At 46.1% G+C, this 25,431-nt stretch overlaps 1 protein-coding gene across 2 annotated transcripts in view; it reads left to right on the forward strand.

Moving 5' to 3' along the window:
* The window catches only part of UBE2L3 (ubiquitin conjugating enzyme E2 L3), a 35,612-nt gene that overhangs the window by 5,748 nt on the left and 4,433 nt on the right, over positions 1 to 25,431 (forward strand). For both annotated transcript variants that reach the window (XM_084800962.1, XM_084800963.1), the window contains exon 2: positions 13,480 to 13,575. In XM_084800962.1, coding sequence (XP_084657088.1) covers positions 13,480 to 13,575 — 96 coding nt within the window. The remainder of the gene's footprint in view (positions 1 to 13,479; positions 13,576 to 25,431) is intronic.

Below are 25,431 nucleotides of genomic sequence, written 5' to 3' on the forward strand. Positions count from 1 at the left end.
GTCCACTTCCTCTGCCTCCCAAGTGCTGGGATTAAAGGTGAACGCCACTACACCCGGCAGGTTTTTGGATTTTCAAGACAGGGTTTCTTTGTGTAGCCTTGATTGTCCTGGACTTGCTATGTGGACCAGGCTGGCCTCGAACTCAACAAAGATCCTCATGCCTCTGCCTCCTGAGGTCGGGGGATTAAAGGTGTGAGCCACTGCCCAGCTAGTGGTTTTTTGTTTTGTTTTGTTTTGTTTTTGAGACAGGGTTTCTCTGTGTATATCCCTGGCTGTCCTGGGCTCTCTTTTGTAGACCAGGCTGGCCTCAAACTCACAGGGATCCACCTGCCTCTGCCTCCTAAATGCTGGGATTAAAGGCGTGCAGCACCACGGCTGGCTTCCTGGAAGAGCTCCCCCTCCCCAAGACAGGGTCTCTTTGTGTAGCCTTGGCTGTGTTCCCAGACTCCCTCTGTAGACCAGGCTGGCCGCGAACTCACAGTGATCCGCCTGCCTCTGCCTCCTAAGTACTGGCTTGATAAGCCATTGTAAATGGCTTGAATCCATTCTGGGAATGGATGTTTTGATTTTTTAAACTAAGGAAAGTGTTTGTTTTTCGTGTGTGGTGTGTGATGTGTGGTATGTTTGACTTACTGTTGCACACATGTAGAAATCAGAGAACAAGTGTTGGGAGTTGGTTCTCCCCAACTTCGGCCAGGCTTACTTGGCCATCTCCTCAGGTACTGCCCCTAGTTCCGCTTTTCTTGGTGCTGGTGGTACTGGGGATTAAACATGGATGCTTAGGCAAAGTGTTACCCTTTCTATCTTACCACATTTGCATTTTTTATCCTAAGGGTATGTATTCCAGTAAATTGAGACTAATTCAGCTATCCTTAGTAGCACTGGGGTGTGTGTGTGTGTGTGTGTGTGTGTGTGTGTGTGTGTGTGTCTGAATACCCAGGGCTCATGGTAGGTAAGTATTCTACCACTAAACTCTATGTTCCCTCCCTTGGGTTATTTGACCTATTTATTTATTTGGACAGGGTTTTTTACTGTGTAGATGTTGGCTGTCCTGGAACTCATGCTGTAGGCCAGGGCTTGGCAGTCCTGGAACTCGATGTAGACCAGGCTGTTCTTGAGCTCAGAGACCCGCCTCCCTCTGCCTCTGGTGTGCACTACCATTGTCCAGCTTCTCACTGGGTTTAAAAAAAATTTTTTTTTTTTTTTTTTTTTTTTTTGGTTTTTTGAGACAAGGTTTCTCTGTGTAGCTTTGGCTGTCCTGGACTCCCTTTGTAGACCAGGCTGGCCCCGAACTCACAGCGATCCGCCTGCCTCTGCCTCCCAAGTGCTGGGATTAAAGGCGTGCGCCACCACGCCCGGCCAGGGTTTAAAATTTTTTAAATTTGTTTTATGTGTATGGTGTTTCACCTACATTTATGTGTATGTACTATGTTCATGCGTGGTGCACGAGTAGGCCAAAAGAAGGTATCGGCTCCCATAGGACTAGAGTTAGAGACAGTTGTCAACTGCCATGTGGGTGCTGGGAATTGAACCTGGATCCTCTGGAAGAGCACACAGATAGTCTTTTCTTAACTGTTGAGACATCTGTTCAGGGGTGGGTGTGTGTGTGTGTGTGTGTGTGTGTGTGTGTGTGTGTGTCTGTCTGTCTGTCTGTCTGTCTGTCTGTCTGTCTGTCCTGCTCTCTCCTCCCCACCCCTTTTTTATTTTAGTTTTTCAAGACAGGGTTCCTTTGTGTAGCCCTCGCTGTCCTGGAACTCGTTATGCAGATTAGGCTGTCTTTGAACTCAGAGATTTGCCTGATTCTGCCTCCTGAGTGCTGGGATTAAAGATGTACACCACGTACCCAGCTTAAAAAAATATTTTTTTTGTATTTGTGTATGTGTGTGCGCGTGCGCGCGCATGTTTGTTTTTTTTTTTTTTTAATTAAAAAATATTTTTTTGTTTGGTTGGTTTTTTTTGAGACAGGATTTCTCTGTGTAGCCGTAGTGGTCATGGACTCTTTGTAGACCAGGCTGGTCTCGAACTCACAATGATCCCCCACCATGCCTGGGTAGGCTCATGTTTTTCATTGCAGTTTGTGTATAGGGTTCAGAGAATAGCTTGTGGAAGTTGTTTCACTCCTTTCACCAAGGTTTCTGAGTTAGGCTTGAGCAGCATGTCCTTTTATCTGCTGAGCCGTCTTTTGTGGCACTCTGGATTTTTTCCTTTTTTAAAGATATACCTATTTTACATATATGAGTATTTTCCCTAAATGTGTGGCTTTGTACCGTCTGTATAGTGCCCACAAGCCAGAAGAGAGTGTCTGATTGCCTTAGAACTAGAGTTATAGGCAGTTGTTGAGCCACCATGTGGTTCTGGAAATTGAACTCTGGTCCCCTGGGAGAGCTGCTAAGCCATCACTTTACCCCGGCTCTGGAAATTTGGATTGGTATCCCCCACACCTATTTCCCCAGCCCCCTTCAGCATCAGGGGTCTTGTAATGCACAGCTGGGCTCAGTCACTGACCTCTAACTTCCCGTATTTGGTATCCAAGGGATCCAACCTGGAACCTTAAGTGTGCTGGGTAGGCAGCCGCCCAGTGAGCCATCCGCTCCAATGTGATGTATCCGTGTCTTCTCTGTGTCAGAGTAACTTTCTGTCCTTTGAGTCTCTGCTTAAGGGGTACCTAGTTTGGGCTCTGATAAATGAGTTATGAAATGTTAAGCATCTAGCTCTCAGAAACCTATCTGTCCATGTTGTCTTGCCAATTCAATAGTAGCATGCACTGCAGGGAAAGACACCCCAACCCCAATGGCTTATGGCCCCGCCCTTTAAGAATTGAATAGAGCCGGGCGTGATGGCCTGTGAGAGACAGGGAGATCACTGTGAGTTTGAGGCCAGCCTGGTCTACAAAGCAAGTCCAGGACAGCCAAGGCTATCCAGAGAACCCTGTCTCGAAAAACCACGAACACCACCACCACCACCACCACCACCACCACCACCACCACCAACAACAACAACACCACCACCACCACCACCAACAACAACAACAACAAAGAATTGAATGGAATGTCAGTAGTTGAAGAGAAATCCTGGTGGGACTGCAGATATTTCTTCTGGCCAGCCTTGGACTGCTTAGAATACAGAGCAGTGAAGCCTAATCCTCCTCCTCTTAGAGTGGTTATAGGCAGTGGCTCTGAGCACTGCCCTGAGGAGTTCCAGAGACTCAGCAGCCTCCTAAGCAGGCTGTGTTGTCCGATGCTGATGGGCTGTATGACAGGGAGCAGAATTGCCTCGTGGATCTTCGGTGTCAGTTGCAGCCCTGGAAGGACTGTGTGGGGGGAGAGACCGAGACCTTTCCTCGCATACTGCTGGGGGCTGGGCTCGTTCTTGTTGATCGAGAGCTTTAGTTCTCAATTTTGAGTCTTGCATTTAACTGTCTTTTTTTTTTTAATTGTGCTTAACTATCTTAGCCAAGTAGTCCTGAGCAAGTTAATGTCACTGCCTTAAGTTACTCCATCTTTGTGTAGCTTAAATGAATTAAGTTAAATAAGGTAGAATATTTGTCATAGACTAAGATATAGATAATCGGAAATAAAAGTGAAAGCACATGGGGTATTGTCGCTCTCTATGGCCTTACTGTGTAGACCAGGCTGGTCTCAAATCACAGAAATTTGCTTGCCTCTGCTCAGGTGCTGGGAAAATAAGATGTGTACCACCACACCCACCTGTTTGTTTCCCAAAACCGAGAAGAAATCCCTAGAGTGTGTCTCAGGGTTTTGTTTTGTTTTTCAAGACAGGGTTTCTGTGTAACTGCTCTGGCTGTCCTAGACTCGCTCTGTAGACCAGGCTGGCCTCTAACGCAATAGATCCACCAGCCTCTGCCTCCCAAGTGTTGGAATTAAAGGCGTGTGCCACCACGCCTGGCATGTCTCAGGTTTTCATCCTGTCTATGAGTGTGCCTTTTTTCTTTTTGTGTATGTGTTCAGTGAGTGCATTAGTGTTGGTGGTGCATACACTGAGGTGTGTGTGTAGAGAGAGGTGAGAGAAAGGACCAGTGTGCTGCTTTGTCACTCTATAACTTACCTCCTTGAGGCAAGGTATCCCGCCGAACTTGAAGCTTGCTGTTGGCCATGCTGTTCCACATAGAGAGTTCCAGACCAATCCAGATTACACAGAGAGTCCCAGTCCTTCCTCCACCAAAAAGCCACAACAAACAGAGAGTCTCCCCAAACAGTCTGTTTTTGAAAACAATTAAAAGGGGCTGGAGAACTGGCTCAGAGGTTAAGAGCACTTATTGCCTCAGGCCTGGTGGCTGCCAACTCTCTTTAATCCCAGCACTTGGGAGGCAGGCAGGAGGATCTCTGTGAGTTCGAGGCCAGCCTGGTCTACAAAGTGAGTCCAGGACAGCCAGGGCTCTGTGTAACAGAAAAACTCTGTCTCAAACAAAACAAAACAAAAACAAAAACAAACAAACAAAAAACCCCAAAACAACAACAACAAAATTATTGCTCTTACAGAGGACGGAGTACCCACATGGTGGTTCATAACCACCAGTTATTGCAACTCAGTGAATCCAACATGTGCTGAACATACATACATTCAAGCAAACATAAAATATCATTTAACACATGGAATATAAAATATAGCACATAAAATCTTTTTAAATTTTTTAAATCTCCAACTCAACAGAGATCCACCTGCCTCTGCGTCCTGAGTGCTGGGATTAAAGGCGTCATGCACCACCACGCCTAGCCAAAATTTATTTTTTAAATTTATGTGCTTTGCCTGCATTTTGTGTGTGCATCATGTGCATGCATGTCTGGTGACTGAGTAGGTCAGAAGAGGGCGTCGGATCTCCTGGAGCTGGAGTTACTGACGGCTTCAAGCCATCGTGTGGGGGCTCGAAGCTGAACCCTGTTCCTCTGGGAGAGCACGTGCTCTCAACCACTAGGTGGACTGCTCGTCCCCCACAGTCTCTTACACAACAGAAGCTGATGAAGTTCATTCAGTGAGGAAGCTGAAGTGGGAGTGAGCTGGCTGCCCTGCTCTAAGCCCTCTGCTCCTGTTATTTGGATGGCTGCTCTTGGGTTTTAGAGGACACGGTGGTGGTTTGGATTCATTTTGTTTTTAAAGCAGTTTTGAAGGTTACCCTATGCATTCCAGACAAGATTCTGAGCTACACCCTAGTTCTTGTGCTAATTTTGACAGTTCTAGGTTCATATTATTTTTTCTCTATTCTTTTGTCAGATTTTGTTTTTACTGTAGCATAGCTCATTAACAGTTTTGATAGCTGCTCACCCAGCAGGCACACGTTTAACCAGAGCAGACACCAGTGTCAAAGCCAGTACTTATTGGCAGGGTCTGTATATTTCTACAAGGCGACACTGCCCAACTCTGTCACTAGTGGGGAAAGAAAGTATAACTCAGAAGGCTCTGAGATGTTTATAAGGTGGTAGCCGACTGCTTTACATCAGCACTTCTTGTCATGAAAGTCAACTGAAGTTACATACAGAGGAACCTGCCCCTCCCTGTGCTAGGTCTCTAACCCAGCTCTGCGCTTCAGCCTTCACCATGTGTTTGACATAGACGGTTCCTGGTTTTCTTGTTCCGTGTCTCTAGGTCTGACCAACTTGAGGCTGGTGTCCTGGTCCTTGAGCTCCCAGTTTAGTTGGGGTGCTGGACTCTGGAGTCTGTAATGTAGGTCAGCAATGTCAGGCACACCCTTGTTCAGATAAAGGCAAACACATTCCGGGAGCTAGGCCTATGAGAAGCTGCCTGCCTGTGGAGCTGGGGCCCTGATGGGGCTTGCCCAGGGGAAGTGTAGGCAGCATTTCCCTGTAAGCCTATGTTGTAGCCGTCTTCAGTTATGTTCTCTTAGATTGACCTGAGGCTCTGATAGAGTCTCAGAGACCTAAATTTAGATGTTAATTTCTGCTTTTAATTAATTTGTATTGTTTCTTTCAGACTTTGTGGGTATGGCCTCATAGAATTGTGATAATATGTAGTTGGTATGTTAGTTGTAATAATAATTAAGTATGCCGGGCTGGGTGGCACAGGCCTGTAATCCCAGCACTCAGGGAGGCAGAGGCAGGCCCGGACCTCTGTGAGTTCGAGGCCAGCCTGGTCTACAAAGTGAGTCCAGAACAGCCAGGGCTACACAGAGAGACCCTGTCTTGAAGAACAACAAAACAAAAAATTAAGTGAAAGCATACAGCTTAATCCATGGAAGATGCCATGCGGACATGAGTTGTACCCTCCTATTTGCCAAGAATTAATTGAAATAAGATTTATATTAAAACATTCTGAAGGATTATATTTAAATGTGCAGTATATGCAATGATACCAAGAATTGTAATTGCATTGTCAAGCACTTTCATTGTATAAACTTGTTGGGAAGCTTTCATTGATGCTAAACTTAAAAAATGTAATTTAATTTTACTAATATTTCTTTTTTTTAAAATATTTTAATTTTAAATTTATGTGCATTGGTGTGAGGGTGTCAGATCTTAGAGTTACAGACAGTTGTGAGCTGCCATGTGGGTGCTGGGAATTGAACCCGGGTCCTTTGGAAGAGCAGGTGGTGCTCTTAACCACTGAGCCATCTCTCCAGCCCCATAATTTTACTAATATTTCTTTTGAGACAGAGTCTCACTTTGTACTCCTGTCTGTCTCCTGGAAATCACTATTTGAACAGCCTAGCTTCAAACTTAGAGAGGTCTGCTCGTCTCTGTTGAGATTAAAGGTGTGTACTGCCACACCCAAATTTTGTCTACTTTCATTTTACATTGTATGTTTGTGTGTTGGTATGTGCATGTGAATACAGTACCCTCTGGGGTCAGAGGAGGGCACTGGATTTCCTGGAGCTGGAGTTTCAGGGAATTGAAACTTGGGTCCTCTGTCAAAAGCAGTATGTGCTTTTAACTGTTGAGCTATCTTCCTGCCTGCTTTTATTTTATATTTCAAGAAAGAATTTCAATATGTAGCCTTGGTTGGCCTATACCTCACAGAGATTTTTCAGGTGTGTGGCACCACTCCTGGCAAAATCATTTGAGTCACACAAAATCAGGGAGGTGCTGTTCTATGTTTTAATGTTCTGCCAGGAGTATGTGTCATGTGTAAACTTATCTTACATGTCTAACTCCATCTGGTAGGATTTTGTTTGTTTGTTGTTGTTGCTGTTGTTTAGGTTTTTTGAGACAGGGTTTCTCTGTGTAGCCTTGGCTATCCTGGACTCACTTTGTAGACCAGGCTGGCCTCGAACTCACAGAGGTCCGGGCCTGCCTCTGCCTCCTGAGTGCTGGGATTAAAGGCGTGAGCCACCACACCCGGCTTTTGGTAGGGTTTGTTTTAGCCAGCTAAAAGGAGCTTGAAACAAAACACTGACAGCAATGGAAGGCTAGAAGCATTGCCATGCTGTAGTTTTGTTGTTGTTGTTACTTGTTTTTTTGAGACAGGGTTTCTCTGTGTAGCTTTGGCTGGCCTCGAACTTGCTCTGTAAACTAGGCTGGCCTCAAACTCAGAGATCTACCTGCCTCTGGCACCATCGTGTGTGTGTGTGTGTGTGTGTGTGTGTGTGTGTGTGTGTGTGTGTGTGTGTGTGTGTGTGTGTCTGTGTGTGTGTCTGTGTGTGTGTGTGTGTGTGTGTGTGTGTGTTTAGCTTTTTACTGTAAACACTTGTATTTAAGTACCTGCTGTTAGGGGAGGGAGGAGACATGTTGCAGTCACAGTACAAGTTGGTTCTCTGGGCTGGAGTTCAGCGGTTTAGAGCACTGGCTGTTTTCCAGAGGACCCCAGTCATTCTCAGCACCCACATCGCAGCTCACAGCTGTCTGTAACTCCAGTTCCATAGGCTCTGACACCCTCACGCAGACAAGGTATGCAGGCAAAACACCAAAGTACATAAAATAAAAAATAAGTTATTAAAAAAAACCAAAGAGTTGGTTTTCTTCTTTGATCATGTAAGTCCTGGAGATTGAACTCAGTTTGTCAGGTTTGGCGGCAGGCTCCTTTACCTATGCAGCCGTCTTTCCAGCCTTCTATTTGTATATTTTTCCTCTCCCAATTTATTTTGCTTTATTATTTTTCTTTTGGTTTTTTCTTTTTTTCTTTCTTTGTAGGTTTTTTGAGACAGAATTTTTCTGTATAACAGTCCTGGCTTTCCTGGATTTGCTTTGTAAACCAGGCTGACCTCAAACTCACATCAATTCACCTGCCTCTGCCTCCCAAGTGCTGGGATTAAAGGTGTGCACCACCACCGCCCAGCTTTTTCGGGACAGGATATCTCTTTTGTTATCCTGGCTGTCCTGGACTGGCTTTGTAGACCAGGCTGGCCTCAAACTCAAAGTGATCGGCCTGCCTCTGCTGTCTCCCAAACGCTAGAAATACAGGCATGTGGCACCACACCCAGCTTGGCTTAATATTATTTTTTTTTACATGTGTATACATATGTGTGTGTGTAATAACGTGCATATGAGTGCAAGTGCCCATGGAGACCAGAAAAGATTGTGATATCCTCTGGAGCTGGAGATACAAGCAGATGTGAGCTGTTGAGTGTGGAGCTGAATTCAGATCCTCTACGGGAGCCGTGTGTGCTCTTAACAACTGAGCTACCTCTGCAGCCGGGCGTGGAGGCACACACCTGTATTCCCAGCACTCGGGAGGCAGAGGCATGCAGATCTCTGAGTTCGAGGCCAGCCTGGACTACAAAGTGAGTCCAGGACAGCCAAGGCTGTACAGAGAAACCCTGTCTCAAAAACCTGTGTTACCCAGGTTGGCCTTGAACCCACTTACTTACTCCTCCCTCTCTTTCCCTGATAATGACAGGCTCTTCTTTGTAAGTATTGGCATGTGCAAATATTACTCAAAGCAAGCTAATAAACCTTACTAGAATCTTGTACAAGAAATAGAAGCAGCTACTTGTTTTGCCTATTTAGTTTTCTTCTTTCCTTTGAGACAGAGTCTTTCAAAGTATCCCTGGCTGTCCTGGAACTCACTATGTAGATAGGCTGGGATTAAAAGTGTGCACCACTATGCCCAACTTCTTTTTTCTAATTAGTGTGTGTGTAGCGGGGGGGGGGGGGGGGGGGGGACGACGACAACGACATAATTTTGGGGAGTTAATTCTTTTTTTTTTTTTTTTTTTTTTTTTTTTTTGGTTTTTCGAGACAGGGTCTCTCTGTGTAGCCTTGGCTGTCCTGGACTCACTTTGTAGACCAGGCTGGCCTCGAACTCACAGCGATCCACCTGCCTCTGCCTCCCGAGTGCTGGGACTAAAGGCGTGCGCCACCACGCCCGGCTTGGGGAGTTAATTCTTCCTTCTGTCTTTACGCCCGGCATTTAAAAAGTATTTTTAATGCATATGTGCATGATGTATATGTTCAGATGTGTGTGCTATGACATGTTATAGAGGTTAAAAAATAAATAAAGCCGGGCGGTGGTGGGCACGCCTTTTATCCCAGCACTTGGGAGGCCAAGGCAGGTGGATTACTGTGCAATCAAGGCCAGCCTGGTCTACGAAGTGAATCCAGGATAGTCAAGGCTACACAAAGAAACCCTGTCTCGAAAAAACAACCAAACAAACCAAAAGACTTGTTATAGAGGTCAAAAGACACCTTTGTGGAGTCATTTCTTTTCTTTCCTCTTTACTTAGGTTTCAGTATTCAAATGCAGGTTGCCAGGCTTGTGAAGCAAGTTGAGAGCAGCAGTTAAAGGTACAGGCTGCTCTTCTGGGGGACCTGAGTTCATTTCCAAGCACTCACATGGTGCCTACAACCATCTGTAACTCCAGTTCCAGGGAATTCAGTGTCCTTTTCTGGCCTTGTAGAAAGATGCTTGGTGAGCTATCTTGCTGGCCTGGTATTTTAGTTTTTTGAGATAGGGTCTCTGTTTAGCCCAGTCTGTCCTGGAACTCACTATGTAGACCGGCTGGCCTTAAACTTGCAGAGACCTGTCGGCGGCGGCTGCTGCTGCTGCTGCTGCTGCTGCTGCTGTTGCTGCTGCTTCTCCTCCGCCTCCTCCTGCTCCTCTTCTCCCTGCTCCTCCTGCTCCTCCTGCTCCTCCTGCTCCTCCTGCTCCTCCTCTTCCTATTCTTCCTCCTCCTCCTTCATTTTGGCTCGAGACAGGGTATCTGTGTCTTGGCTGTTCTAGACTCCCTTTGTAGACCAGGCTGGCTTTGAACTCATGGTGAACACCCCACCATGCCCAGACCTGTCTCCACTTCTTTTTATTTGTTTGTTTTTGATTTTTCGTTTTTTCCAGACAGAGTTTCTCTGTGTAGCCTTGGCTGTCCTGGACTCGATTTGTAGACCAGGCTGGCTTCAAACTCACAGCCATCCGATTGCCTCTGCCTCCTGAGAGCTGGGATTAAAGGCAATATATTTTAATGTTCATATATTAGTGTGTGTATAAGATACAGAGAGGTCAGGGCACAGAGACTCCAGAGAGAGATAAAAAGGGAGGGGGCTTCAATACCAGGCAGAAGCAGGTGGATCTCTGTGAGCTTAAGGCTAACCTACAGAGCAAGCTCCTGGACAGCCAGGGCTACACAGAGAAACCCTATCTTGAACAGCACCCCCCCCCCCCGAAAACTTTTTCCTCTGGGCTCAGACTTGTAGTAGATGGGGCTTACTGCATTGCTTCTATGTGCCTGGCTCAGTGAGAATGTGTGTGCTACTCACAGTCCTCCGAGGAGCTGGCCTGATAGGCTGACCCATATGTGCCTATGTATTAGTAAGGGAGGCATTAGAGAGCCTGTCAGGCTGGGCAGCGTAGTCAGCTAACAGCTGCCTGCTGCGGGAATGGCCAAGGGTCCTGTGGTTCCTCAGTCTAAGAGACTGGGTGTCTTAGCAATTCCAGTCAGCGCTGATGTCCCAGGGAGGTTTAGAGAGCTGCTGGGCTTTTTTTGTTTTGTTTGTTTTTTGTTTTTTGTTTTTTCTCGAGACAGGGTTTCTCTGTGCAGCCTTGGCTGTCCTAGACTCACTTTGTAGACCAGGCTGGCCTGGAACTCACAGCGATCCACCTACCTCTGCCTCCCAAGTGCTGGGATTAAAGGCATGCGCCACCACACCCGGCTCGAGCTGCTGGTTTTTAATCCCTGTTGGAATCCTGAAGAAGTAGTTCAAATAACAGCCAAGGAACAATAGATGAACTTGCCAGTGATAGTGAGGGCAAGCAGACAAGAAACAAACCCTTCCAAGTTCTATTTTGTGGCTTGTCATCTGATGTGTGGCCCTAGACTTAGGGTGTGTCTTCTCATGTCAAATGACCTGGTGTTTTGTTTGTCTGTTTGTCTTGGTTTTTCAAGATAGGGTTTCTCTCTTTAATAGCCCTGGCTATCCAGGAACTCTCTGTAGACCAGGCTGTCCTTGAACTCACAGAGATCTGCCTGCCCCTGCCTACCTAGTGCTGGGATTAAAGATGTGTACCACCACGCCTGGCCTTCCCCCCCCTCCCTTTTTTAAAAAAAGTTTTCTAAGACAGGGTCTCTCTGTGCAGCATTGGCTGGTTCTGCTTTCTCTGGGCTCATCTCTTGACTGTCAGCATTGCGCCATCAGCGTGAGCAGTTGACCCCAGGTTGCTTTTGGCACTGAGCAGAACTGAAATAAGCCTTTTGGGGAAGTGTTTTCTGTAGGCTCATGCCGTTCCTGTTGTCGCGTGCTCTCCCCCCTCCCCCTTTTTTTTGTATTTTTGAGACAGGGTTTCTCTGTGTAGCCTTGGCTGTCCTAGACTCACTTTGTAGAGCAGGCTGGCCTCTAATTCACAGAGATCACCTGCCTCTGCCTCCCGAGTGCTGGGATTAAAGGTGTGCACCACCATGGCAGGCAGGAGCTTGGTATCTCTTTGAGAAAGGGCTAATGTTCTGGTTGTAGGTAAGAAGGCAGCTTGGGTATATAGCAGACCATCATTCCATTGGTTGTGAGGCCTGATTGACGTAGTGGGGGCAGGAGTGGCAGGCCAATAACTGGAAGAAGTGACCATGTTTGTGTGGGTGTGAGTCATGGTACATTCTGGGTGGCTTGGGTCAAGATGTCTGCTTGTGTGTGTTCATTGGTGTCGGGGACGTGGTGGGAACCAAGTGACAGATGTTAAAGACATCTGAACCTGGACTCTGAAACAATATTAATTGTGGTGGTTGTGCTTTCTGAGTGAAATGAGGTTTGGTATATTGTTTGATTATGAGACCCTCCATAGTTTCAGAGTCTTGTTATCATCTCGTTTCCTGCTCATTGTCTTTAGCTCAGGGCCTTAGCACCCTGTTGACAGCTGAAGAAGCTAAGGCTCAGTTTCTTGTTTCCCTCCCCATCTCAGACTGGTTGGTTGTGCTCTTTGCCTTTGCCCATCCTGGGATGGAGTCCTGAAATTGCACTTCCAAGTGTTAGGAAAGGAAGGTTTGTGGGTACCCGTTTGCTTTGTGGACTCAGGGTTCCTCATTTTATAGCCCCAGCTTCCCGTACTTAGCTAGTGCTTGGTTGGAAGAAGTTGGGTCTTTTGTTTGTTTGGTGTTTTTGTTTGTTTGTTTGTTTTTGGTTGGTTTGGTTTTTGAGATGAGGTTTCTCTGTGTAGCTAGCCTTGGCTGTCCTGTAGACCAGGCTGGCCTTGTACTTAACAGTGATCCACCTGCCTCCGCCTCTCAAGTGCTGGGATTAGAAGTCAAGTCTTTAGGCACCTCAGATCCTTGTTGCACGTTTGCCCAAGTGTGGTTGCTGGGGACAACTATTTTATATTTGTTTATTTTTGAGTCTTCTGTTTCTTTTTTTCTTTTTGAGACAGGGTCTCTCTGTGTAACCCTGGCTCTCCTGGAACTCATTTTGTAGACCAGGCTGGCCTCAAACTCACAGAGATCCACCTGCCTCTGCCTTCTGAGTGCTTTCTTTCTCTCTCTTTTTTTAAAAAAAGATTTATTTATTATGTATACAATGCTTTGCCTGCATATACGCCTGCATGCCAGAAGAAGGCATTAGATCACATTATAGATGGGTCTGAGCCACCATGTGGTTCCTGGGAATTGAACTCAGGACCTCTGGAAGAGCAGACAGTGCTCTTAACCACTGAGTCATCTCTCCAGCTCCCTCTTTCTCTTTTCTTTTTCTTCTTTTTTTCCTTTTTTTTTTTTTTAAATACAGAGTCGCACTGTGTAGCTCTAGCTGGCCTTGAATCCACAGCAACCCATCTGTGTTATTCTCCCAAGTAGTGAGATTACAGGTGTGAGCTGCCATAAGTGACTCAGCATGACCAGCTCAGGAGAGGAGGTGTTAGAACCCATCCTTCTGTTCTGTGGGTTGCTTGAGAGTTGGGTGTGGCTTGGCCTGGGGCAAGGGCCTATAGAGGCAATGGCATTGCAGATGGGACTATCTGGCTCCATGTTTCCTTAACCTGATGAGGTGTATTCTGATCCTCACTCAAATGTTGTCACCTGGTTTAATTTGAGGGAGTCAGGCGGGATCTTAATGTGTGGTGCTTTCCCTGATTTGACACCCTTTATGCTTTGTTAATCAACAGGAGCTTGAAGAGATCCGCAAATGTGGAATGAAAAACTTCCGTAACATCCAGGTTGATGAAGCTAATTTATTGACTTGGCAAGGGCTTATTGTTCCTGTGAGTATTGAACACTTCCACTTCTTACTAGATTATTCTTTCAGGTGGTGTGCTGCTACTGCTGCTCTCATCTCTGTTCCTCAGTAAGTTCCTAGTCTGGGCAGCCCATAGATGGGTGGAAGTGGGTGACAAGTAGGATAGGATATGGCCTCGGGCTCTTGAATAAAATCCTGGCTTTGCACTGGTGTTTTAAAATTGCAGATTCCCCGAACCTTCCAGATCTGTAGTTATTTACAAAGGAAAGGAGAATACGTCTGTGCTGTTCTTGTATGTCTCCCCTGGCTTCTAAATGACTTGTCCTGTGTATCAGTTGAGATCAAAGCGTATCTGTCTGCTTTGTCCGGGAGCTAGCTGGCTTCCCACATAGCCTGCGTTGGCAGTCTCCACTGGTTTTGCTTCAGTGACTAACCCTTCAGACACCTGCGCTTTATTCTTGGCTCTTTCCAGTATGTGCCTTGGTTTGTCTGAAGTCACTAATTGCCTGTGTCTTGTCCCCTCCACTGAGCTTTCAGAAGCTTTTCTCCAGTGTCAGCCCCAGACAGCCCTACACCCTTCAAGGACACTATCCAGCAGGCCCAGCTTCCTCCTAAGATGGCATTGCTTTGGTCTTACCACCCTTCTGATTTTGTGTCTTTTTCCCCTCCATCTTCTGATCTCCTTAGCCTTTCGGAGACTTGGCGGTACTTTATGTCAGTGTGCAGTTCCTGTTCTCCCACTGTCTTGAAGTGCTTCACGCCAAGCTCTTGGGGCCTCTCGTTGCCATGTATGTGATGCTTCCTTGCCTCCTAAAGCTTTCAGCCTTTACCAGGGGTCAGTCCTTGAGCCTGTAATTAGTTCCTCTATTTGCTGACTTGCTACTAGTTTCTCCTCACTAAAGCTTATGGCTTTTTTCTCCTTAGTTTATCCCTGGGACCCTACTGGCATCCGGGCGGTGCTGTATGTGAAAGATTTCTACGGCTTCCTCCTCCTGCCTTCTCTCCTAGAGCTGCACTATTTGTCCCAGCCTCCCTGGGACATCCACTCACCTTAGCCTGCAGCTCTGAACAGCATTGATATGTCTTCCTTTCTTCTTTCTTCCACATCCACTATCTTTCTTCCTTTTCCACTTTGCCCATCTGAGCCTCAGGTTCTATGACACTCCTTCTATTGCTACTTAAAATTGTTTCTTGTGGAGAGACTACATACATTTATTTATTTATTATGTATACAGTGTTCTGCCTGCATGTATGCTTAGCTGCCAGAAGAGGGCACCAGATCTCATTATAAATGGTTAGGAGCCACCATATGGTTGCTGGGAATTGAACTCAGGACTTTTTTAGAAGAACAGCCAGTGCTCTTAACCCCTGTGCCATCTCTCTAGCCCCGAGACTACCTTCTTTACCAAAGAAGATTATAGAGTATACTTGCTGCATGTGCTTTCTTCTTGACTATGGTTATAAGATTAGACAGCAAACACTTGCTTAGAAATTTTAAATCTGGGGGCTTTTAGTCATGTAGAAATAAATCCTCTGAGATTTTTTTTTGGTGGCAGAGAGATGTTTGGGCTCAGCACAAAAGGAGGGTGGCTGGGAAACGCTTAGCTACTAGGGGCTGGCCCGTGTCTATAGCTCTTGCCTCTGTGATCAGAACCATGTGATCCATCCATCTGCCCCTTTTCTAGTTGAGATTGTGTATCACTAAAGTTTGAATGGCAAATCCACAGTTGTTTTGAAAATGAGAGGAATGAATGAATTGGTTTTAAGTGGAAAGGCTAGGGTAGCGTCATCATGCAAAGTCACTGTCAGCAAACTTTGCCTGCAGCTCCTGTCAAGCGCTCTTGGTTCATGCTGGCTGAACCTATGTCATAGTGGTTCAAGGGCTCATTATGGCAGAGTCAGATTGGCCAGTCACATTCCAGTGTGCTTTGAGCATCTGGAAATATCTAGGTGCCAAAGATTTGCCTTCGTTTGAGGCAGCTGCACCCAGAGACAGCTGTGATAGGCATGGCTCAGATCTTCTCAATGCCTCATTTCCTTTCTGTGATCACTGCCCAGGGTATTTCTTCTTTCCTCCAGGTGATTAGCCAATGTGCTTCCTCTCCTGGGCGTTAGTTCTTTTGCGTCACAGGGACCAGTCCATCAAGGGAAGCATCTGTTTAAGTTCACCTGACGTCTACCCAGTTGGAGTGAAAGCAGAGCTGGCCAATAAAAATCATGACATTTCAAGCCGGCTGGTGGTAAACATCTTTAATCTCAGCACTTGGGATCTCTGTGATTTTGAGGCCAGCCTGGTCTACAGAGTTTGGGACAGCCAGGGCTACACAGAGAAACCCTGTCCAGGAGTAGGGTGAGGGAGTAATCATGACATTTCAGCTGTGTTTTCCCCTACCCTTCCACTTCATAGGAAAACATTGATTTTTTAGTCCTTAAGTGTGGCTATACCACTCAAGGGGTGAGGTGGCTGAGTGACACTTCCTATAGACAGTGTCTTGTTACCATGGCAGTCCAGGTTTATTTACTTGTCTGTGTGGTACTGGGGACCGAACCTAGAACGTTGTATATGTAAGTACTCAGTTATCCCTTCAGTTTTTATATTTTTAGATTACATGTGTGAGCGTTTTGCCTGCATGCCTAGATGCATGCCTAGTGTCCTCAGAGGCCAGAAGAGGGCATTTAGCTGCCCTGTGGGTTCTGGAAACCAAATCCAGATATTCTGTAAGAATAACAAGTGCTCTTAAACTTCTGAGCCACCTCTCCAGCCTCACCATTAGCTTTATTTTAATTAATTAATTTTGAGAAAGGGCTCTCTACATATTCCTCATTGTCCTGGAGCTTTGTGTTGCCTAGGCGGGCCCCAAACCCACAGAGATCCTCAGTGCTGGGATTAAAGGCGTGCACCACCACCTTCGGTCTTTGCATTTGTTGTGTGAGTGTGTATTTGTTTTGTTTCCTGAGACAGGGTTTCTCTGTGTAGCCTTGGCTTTGTAGGACAAGATTTGTAGACCTGACTGGCCTCAAAATCACAGTGATCTGCTTGCCTCTTGCCTCCCTGAGAGCTGAGATTACAGGTGTGCGCCACCACACCCAATTTAGGCTTTCCTTTTTGTTTTGTTTTGTTTGTTTTTTTGAAACAGGGTTTCTCTGTGTAGCCTTGGCTGTCCTAGACTCACTCTGTAGATTAGGCTGGCCTCACAGAGATCCACTTGCCTCTGCCTCCTGAGTGCTGGGATTAAAGGTGTGCACCACCACGCCTGGCTGGGCTTTCCGTTTTTGTTTTTGTTTTTTTTTTTTTTTTTAAGCTATTTTTGTGGGTGCACTCATGTGTGAGTGGAGTTGAGAAAGACAGCTTTTGGATGTCGTCCTCACCTTCTTTCTTGTTTCATAAAGGATTTTTGTTTCTTTTTTGTTTTGTTTTGGCTTTTTGGCTAAATACAGCAGAAACTCTGGTGATTGTTTGGTCTTCACTCTCTGTCTCTGTATGTGGGGCTAGGATTGTAGACCCTGTTTTATGGTGTCTGGCTTTCAGGTGGGTTCTCTTGAGCCTAGGTCTTCACACAGTGAGCACCTTACTTTATTCTGTTAATACCTGCCCTTTTATACTGGTGCTATGTTGTTTTGATTATTGTCACTTAGTAGTGATGTTTGTTTGATTTTTGTTCTCTTTTCTTTTTTGAGACAGGGTCTCCTGTGTACCCCAGGACGGCCTAGAATGCACTATGTGTGGCCCAGACTGTCCTCTTAGCCTTCCAAATGCTAAAATTTCAGGTGTGAGCTACCACAACTAGCTTATAGGAAGTTTTGAAATCAGGAACTGTTAATCTTAAACTCTAGTCATTTTTAGGGTTTAGTCCCTGGAAATTCCACATGGGAATGTTTTCATGTTGCTAATTGTTGGAATTTTGATGTAACTTGCATTTAATCACTTTTGGTAGTATTGTCTTGTTTTGTTTGTTTGTTTGTTTGTTTGTTTTGTTTTTTTAAGTTGAGGTTTCTCTGTGTAGCCCTGGCTGTTCTAGACTCAATGTGTAGACCAGGTTGACTTTGAGCTCAGGAACATCTGCCTGCTTCTATCTCTTGAGTACTGGGATTAAAGGCCTGTGCCACTAGCACCTGGCAATTTTGTCAGTTTTTGTTGACAGTGTTTTTATTTGGGGAGGGGATCTATTTGTTTATTTATGTGTGAAGTGGTGTTTTTGTTGTTGTTGTTGTTGTTGCTTTTGGTTTTTTTTTTATTACATTTTATTTATTCTATGGGTTCTGTGCACATGTCATTTTCTATGTGTGGAGGTCAGGGGTGTTGGGTCTCTCCTATTGTTTATATCCCATGTTTTACATGAGAATCTTTGTTTTTCTGGAGGCTAAGTCTTAGAGAATAGAATGAATGTGTGCCTAGGCAGTACCTATCATGCCTTGTCAAATGCCCTAGCCGGTGCCCAGTCTGCCCTTTGTGTTCTGTGGGATCATGAAGAAGGCAATGCTTTGTTATGCGTGTACTGAAGGTCACTGGTCCTGTGAGCACTAGCCCATTTAAAGACTTTTGTTTTGTCAGGTGTGTGTGTGCGTGCGCGCGCACACACACACACACACCCTACCTGTGATCCCAGCACTCAGGAGGCAGAGGCAGGTGGATCTCTATGAGTTCCAGGGCAGCCAGGTCTACATAGTGAGTCCAGGACAGACAAGGCTAAACAAAGAGACCCTGTTTGAACAAACAAAAAAAGCGAAGCTTTTTTTCCATTTGTAACAAAACCTAAAAACATGCTGATGTTATTAAGGCTTTTGGATATCCATGGCAGAATCTACTTTGTTTGTTTGTTTGTTTTTGACAGGGTCCTACCCAGTTGGGATACATGATATTAGAGCAGTTCTATGTCAGGGAGCTAGCGACTTGTCTTGACATCCTCTCTAGGATCAGTGATGAATCACGAGAAGGAAAGAGCAGAGGTAGAGTGGAGCCTGGGGCTCTTGAAGGGGCCATGTAGAGAGAGCAGGAGCTGGGTGTGGTGGAAGACAGGCTCTGAGTTAGAAGCCAGCTGGCTGTAGCAAGGCCTTGCCTCACCCCGCCTCCCCAGAAGGCGTAAGCAGACCATGGGTAATTTGGTGCCTTATGATGAAAAGCTTCCTCTTGGATTTAACTGCAGTAAAGTGGTTTTGTGGTTTGGAGATTGGTGCCAGCAGATGAAGAATTTGAGATGTTTACCCTTTTCCAAGCTCACAGGGTAACCTGCCATTTTATTTTAATGCTCATCACACATGAGACCTCAGACAAATAAATACAGGCTCCCATTATATAGGAGGCAGTTTGAACATTGGTGCATTTGCTCAGTCAGCTTTGATTCCAAATTCCACAGAAGACACAAACAAGGATACATGCAAGTACTATAGGTTACACCAAGTGAGAGGACGTGTGCAGTTCAGGAGTTCTAGGCTCTTCATCAGCTACTGCCTAGCGTGTCAGACTTCCAGATGTAGACGATGACAGCATTTGTCTGTGAGACACGGTCTAGAGCAGATGGGACGGAAAATCACTGGAATTTTAGTGAAGTGATACAGAAATGTTTTTTATTGTGTATGCTGTTTGTAAATAAATATTTAAACATAAGGGGTTTTGTTGTTAAATAGTTTAGTTTTTTTTGTTTTGTATTTTTCCGTGACAGGGTTTCTCTTGTAGTCCTGGCTGTCCTGGGCTTTCTTTGTAGACCTGGCTGGCCTCGAACTCAAGAGATCCACCTGCCTCTGCCTCTGGAGTGCAGAGATTAAAGGCACGCACTACCACTGCCTGGCGTTAAATAATTCTTTTTATGGCTTTTTTTTTTTAAAGATCTGATCTCATGAGCTCTGTCCTTTTCTCTCAGCTTCTTGAAAATGTAGAATATTAGAATTATAGGCATTTATACTCTATGTGGTAGTTTGAATGTAATTGGCTCCCATAGGCCCATACGGAGTGCCCTGTTAAGAGGTGTGTGGCCTTGTTGTAGGGAGTGTGTCACTATGGGAGTGGGCTTTGATGTCTCATACATGCACAAGCCATGCCTCGTGGGACAGTCTCCTGCTGCCCTCGATCAAGATGGAGCACTCCCGGCTCCTTCTCCAGCACCATGGCTGTCTCACTCTTCGTGCCCATGCTAGGATGATGATGGACTAAACCTATGAAAGGATGAGCCAGCCCCAATGAACTATTTTCCTTTGTAAGTGTTGCATTGCTCATGGGGACTCTTCACAGCAATAAAAGCACTCTCTTAGTCAGTGTTTTGTTGCATGAAGTGACACCATGGAACACCCACCCCTGTTTTTTTCACAACGTACTCCTGTCTGTCCTTGAACTTCTATGTAGACCAGACTGGCCTTGAACTCAGAGATCTGCCTGCCTCTGCTTTCTGAGTGCTGCAGTTAAAGGCGCCTGCCACTAAGCTTGGCTGGCTGCTGCGGCTCTTATAAAGGAAACTATTTAATTGGGCTGGCTTCCAGTCAGAGATTTGTCCATTGTTGTTGAGGCAGGGAGCATGGCCGCCTGCAGGCCGACCTGGTGCTGGACACGTTGAGAGTTCTACATCTGGACCCACAGGCAGCAGAAAGAGAGGTACTGGATTGGCCTGACTGGGACTTCTGAAATGCCAATGCCACTCCCCATCCCCCCCAGTGACAACATTTTAAGATTTATTTCTTTGAGTGGGCATGGTGGCGCACACCTGTAATCCCAGGACTTGGGAAGCAGAGGCAGGTGGATCTCTGTGAGTCCAAGGCCAGCCTGGTCTACAAAGTGTGTCCAGGGCAGCCAAGGCTACACAGAGAGACCCTGTCTTGAAAAACAAAAAACAAACCCCAAAAAGATTTATTTATATTTGCATCAGTGTTTTTCCGGCATGTACATCTGTGTGAGAGTGCCAAATCCTCTGGAAGTATAGACCGTTGTGAGCTGCCATGTGGGTTTTGTCCTCTGGAAGAGCAGCCACTGTGGTTAACACTGAGCAACCTCTGGATAAGATTTTTCTAGAACTGATTTATTTATTTATTTATTTGTAGTTCTGAGGATTGAAGTGCTCTCTCTCCCAGAGTGCACCACCATGCCTAGTTTTCTATTACTGGGGGTGGAATTCAGGGCATTTCGCACCCTATGCAAGCACTTGACCAACTGAGCTCTACCATCAGCCTCTTGTTTTGTTCTTGTTGGTTTGATTTCTTTTCTTTTTTGGTTTTCCAAGACAGGGTTTTTCTGTGTAGCTTTGGCTGTCCTAGAATCACTTTGTAGACCAGGTTGGCCTCGAACTCATAGCGATCCGCCTATCTCTGCCTCCCAAGTACTGGGATTAAAGGCCCGCGCCACCAGGTCCAGCTTGATTTCTTTTCTTTTGTTTTGAAACAATGTTTTGTTTCTGGCCTAAGTACAAATATGGGTTCCACAACTGTCTCTGTATTTTGATGAATTTACCTGAGCAACTCGAGAAGACACATTTACCATTTTATGAACAGCACAAGGACACTGTTGTGTGAATGAAGGGATGATTGGAGCGAGGCAGGGATGGAGTTGAGTGTTAAGCTCTGAGAGCAGAGCAGAGGCAGGAGGCAGAGGCTAGCATTGCAACAGACGAGGCTGCTGTTTATTTTCCCAAACAGCAAGGACAGATAGTTTGTGGCTGGCAAGGGCGGCCTGAGAGGAGGAAGGGGAATGCTTGGAGTTCGTATTGGGGCTTGGGAAAGAAGGCGGTTTCCAGCTGAAGGGGGCCGCATGCAGGCGTTTGGGCATTCCTTCTTGGAGTTATGTGCTCAGTTGAGACAGACTGTCGTGGGGAGACAAGCTGTTTGAGCCATACATTTCCTTTCTTTGGCTTCCTAATAGTGGTTTGAACAAGGTCAGCTGGAACCTCAGGGGAGTTGTTTTTACTACTGAAGGTGGCTGTCAAGGAGCAGAGCCCATGCCTTCCTTGCACACACACTCTATAGTCTTTCCAGGGACCTCTATATGTCTAGAAACTTGTGTCCCTGGTGTGATGTCATATGGCTATTTCATGTCTAGCATGGACAACTTGGGGACAGACATGTGACTTGCTACACACGAGTGATAGCCCAGAAAGGCTCATCTGCTCAGGTGTCTGGTGTCCTTTCTGGGCAGTATGTCTTCTTATAGGTTTTGGGGCAGGAGGCTCTTTTGCCCTTCTCTTTAGATAGGGACTCACTGTGTGACTCTGGATGGCCTGGAACTCTATGTAGTCCAGGCCAGCCTCAGCCTCTGCCTCCATGGTGCTGGGAGAAAAGATATTCACCACCATTCCTGGCCCATGGAGGATCTTATAACCTACTACCACACAAGATAGGAGTATTGTTGGTAGCTCTGAGGGCAGATTAAGTTTCTTTGTGAAGTAAAAATAATAAAAATAAGTTTAATGGGCATGAGGATGGCTCAGTAGATAAAAAGGTATTTGTTGCTCTTCTAGAGGACTAAGTTCAGTTGTCCAGTACCCATGTCAGGAAGTTCACAATCACCTGTAATGAGCTCCAGGGAGTCTAACACTCTCTCTAGCCTCTGGGCACTCATACACACCTGTTGTACATTGACACATATACTTAGTTAAAAATAAGTAAACAAATTATTCGTGCACATGCATGTGAAATATCTGAGGTAAATTCCTAAAATGTTAGAAAACACTGTCTTGTCTTTAGTGTCACCGTTTTTCCGCTGCCTTCTTACAGGACAAGTTTAGCTCTAGAGTGTCACATTTTTACTTTTGGCCCTTTAAGCTTGTGGTGGCTAACTTTGCTGTGAGTTTGCCTGGATTTAGAGGCGCCTGAATGGGAGCGAGGAAGATAGAGCGAGCTGGCAGGAGCACATTTCCAGAGAGGTGGAGTTGGGATGGTCAGTGCTGAGCTGAGTTGACACCGTCGTGAGCTGGATGGATGGGAAGAGAAAGCTGGTGCCCGTGTTCTCCCCACACCGCTTCCTCTCTGCTGAGATGGGCGTTGTTCTCTCTGTATCTGTTCTGCTATAATAGACTGATGTCTCTGAAAGCAAATCCTCCCTCAGGTTGTCTCTGTCTTTCTGACTGTCTCTTGTTATTTTGTTGTTGTTTTTTGTTTTTGTTTTTTTTGAGGTACTGATTCTCTGTGTAGCCTTGGCTGTCCTGAACTCACTTTGTAGACCAGACTGGCCTTGAACTCAGCAATCCGCCTGCCTCTGCCTCCTGAGTGCTGGGATTAAAGGCGTGGGCCACCACACCTGGCACAAATTGTGTTTCTTGTTGCAGGGACAAGAATAGTAACTAGTCTTTCAACTTTATGCAAAAGACAAACAGTTTTAATTTTGTGTACTTTCACCAAAAATAACTTGGTCCAGCTGGACATGGTGGCGTCTCCTGTGATCTTGGTGCTAGTGTGACGTGAGCTTCACTTTCTGTCCCCCTAGTCTGTGATTTGCACACACCAGAGCCATTTCTTTGCCTACACAAGTGTCTCTCAATTAGGGTTTCTATTGCTGTGAGGAGACACCATGACCAGGGCAGCTCTTATGAAGGAAGGCGTTTCACTGGGGCTGCCCCACAGCTCAGAGGGTCCGTCCTTGTCATGGCGGGAGCATGAGGGCTACAGGTAGACGTGGTGCTGGAGGAGGAGTGAGGCTTCTACATCCGGACGGGTGGGCAGCAGGAAGTTTTGTGGAGAGAGACACCCCAAAAGTCCACCCCTCAGTGGCACCCTTCCTAAAAGGCCACACCTACTTCAACAAGGCCACGCCTCCTGCTGGTACTACTCCCTGGTGACCAAGCAGGGGGAGGGGCATTTCTATTCAAACCACAGAAAGAGGCTCATAGTTAGGTGAGTTTGGCCGTGAGCCCTTGGTCAGGATAATGTTTGCTCTTGTAGCAAGAGTCACTTTTCCTTAAGCACAAGGAACTTCACAACTATAGTTTCTCATTGTGGGTACTTTTGATGTAGACTCTTGCTGTTCCCATTTTACATGATTGAGACTTGCCTCTGAACAGGAGGTAGTAGACCTGTTCTGAGATGTGCTGACAGGAACATGCGGCCCTTCTCAGCCTTCCAGCTTCTTGCACAGAGTATATGAACTGCATGAAGCAAGGGTTGATGGTCCTGGATACTGAGAGAAGATGTTTAGCAGCTCCAACCAGCCAGCAGCCCACAGGAGCATGGCTAAAGCAACATAAACAATTGCTTCTACTTAGCTGCAGCCTCACTCCACCCCCTACCTCTCTCATTCTCCCCCTAAAAGCCAAAAGCACTGAGGCAAAGAGCTTTTTTAGCATTTATGGATTATTATGTATACAGTGTTCTGCCTGCATGTACACCTACAGGCCAGAAGAGGGCACCAGGTATCATTATTGATGGTTGTGAGCCGCCATGTGGTTGCTAGGAATTGAACTCAGGACCTCTGGAAGAGTAGACAGTGCTCTTAGCCTCTGGGACATCTCTCCAGCCCAGGGGGCAAAGGGTTTTGCATGGAGCAGTTTAGAGTACAGACAAGACAAGCTTTTGTATTGATCTAGAAAACTGTTTTTTTGAAGAAAGAATTGAAGGATCAGTGAAATGGCTTAGCAGGTAAAGGCTGCTGGCACATTGTGATGGAAGGAGAAAACCCATTGCTGAGAGAGGGGGGGAGGGAGAGAGAGAGAGAGAGAGAGAGAGAGAGAGAGAGAGAAGAAGAAGAAGAAGAAGAAGAAGAAGAAGAAGAAGAAGAAGGAAGAAGAAGAAGAAGAAGAAGAGAAGAGAGAAAATATGAATGAATGAGAATGAATCCCAGCAATGCAGCCCTGCCTTACACACACAGGCACACTCAGCTTTCCCATTCCTGAGCATCTCTGCTCTGGCCAGTCTGCCTGGTAGTTTCTGTGTGTTCAGTGCTTTGGTTTAGGCTACACTTCACAGTCTTAGCAGCTTTTTGGCCAGCTGCCTACTGACATCCTAGTCTCTAGCCCTCTTCTAGAAGGCTTTGCTCAGTCTACACCCATCTTCCTGAGGACATCGTTCTGTGTCTCCCTTCCCTGGTTGGGGTTAGAGTAGGGAAGGAGGCTGGCTGCATGTCTATCTCAATTGCCAATGGGTACATCTGTTTTGCTGCAGAGTTTCTAGGTAAGATGGAGTATGGGGCTGCCATGGTGCTTCTGGGCATCATACAAACCAGGGAGCCCAAATATAAGAGGAGCAGTACAGCGTGGAAGGACTTTCCAGTTCTGGAGGGGCAAAGGGTGGAGGCTGCAAAGAGTTCGTTCTTGGGGACCCTGGGGCATAGTCTTGGCTCATGCCATCCAAGCAATGACAAGCTCATATCATCCTTCAGGTTCCACCACTGAGCAGAGTACTAGTTTCACCCAGGGGAGACCAAGCTCTCTAGGCGTCTTTGACCTAGCATCACTCTGTATGTTCTGTATCAGGTTATTTTTCTGTTATGAAGCTGTTCATAGCTTCATAAAAAAGACAAAATGCTTCCAAAAATAAAGCTTATCTGGTAAAGACCTCTTTGGAATTTTGTAGTAAGGAAATGGGACCACAGGGAGGTAGGGTTAGGATGGTGAGGATGAGAACCTTGTAGCAGAGTTTGGCCTGGAGGAAGGGAAGGTAAGTATATGAGGGCGTCTCTGCTCCATACAGGAATAGTCACACCTGCACAAATCCCTAGTGAGGCGAAGACATGAAGCTTTGGCACCATGTGTGACTATTGTGAATCCTTTTACAGTTTCTCCTCCAGTCTGCAAATAACAGTTCCAGAAGGCTGAGAATGTTGACTGTGGCTCTGTAAGAGAGTTTACTGGGTTAGCACTTACTGTCAAGCCGGGTGACCTGAGTTCAATCCCTCTGTGAGGAGGTAGGGTGATGTGAGGAGGTGATAGGGGCTGCCCTGGGGCTCCTGGGCATCTTACAAACCAGAGAGCCC

This window comes from Acomys minous (assembly GCF_964271855.1).
Source record: "Acomys minous genome assembly, chromosome: 11".
NCBI classification, from domain to species: domain Eukaryota; kingdom Metazoa; phylum Chordata; class Mammalia; order Rodentia; family Muridae; genus Acomys; species Acomys minous.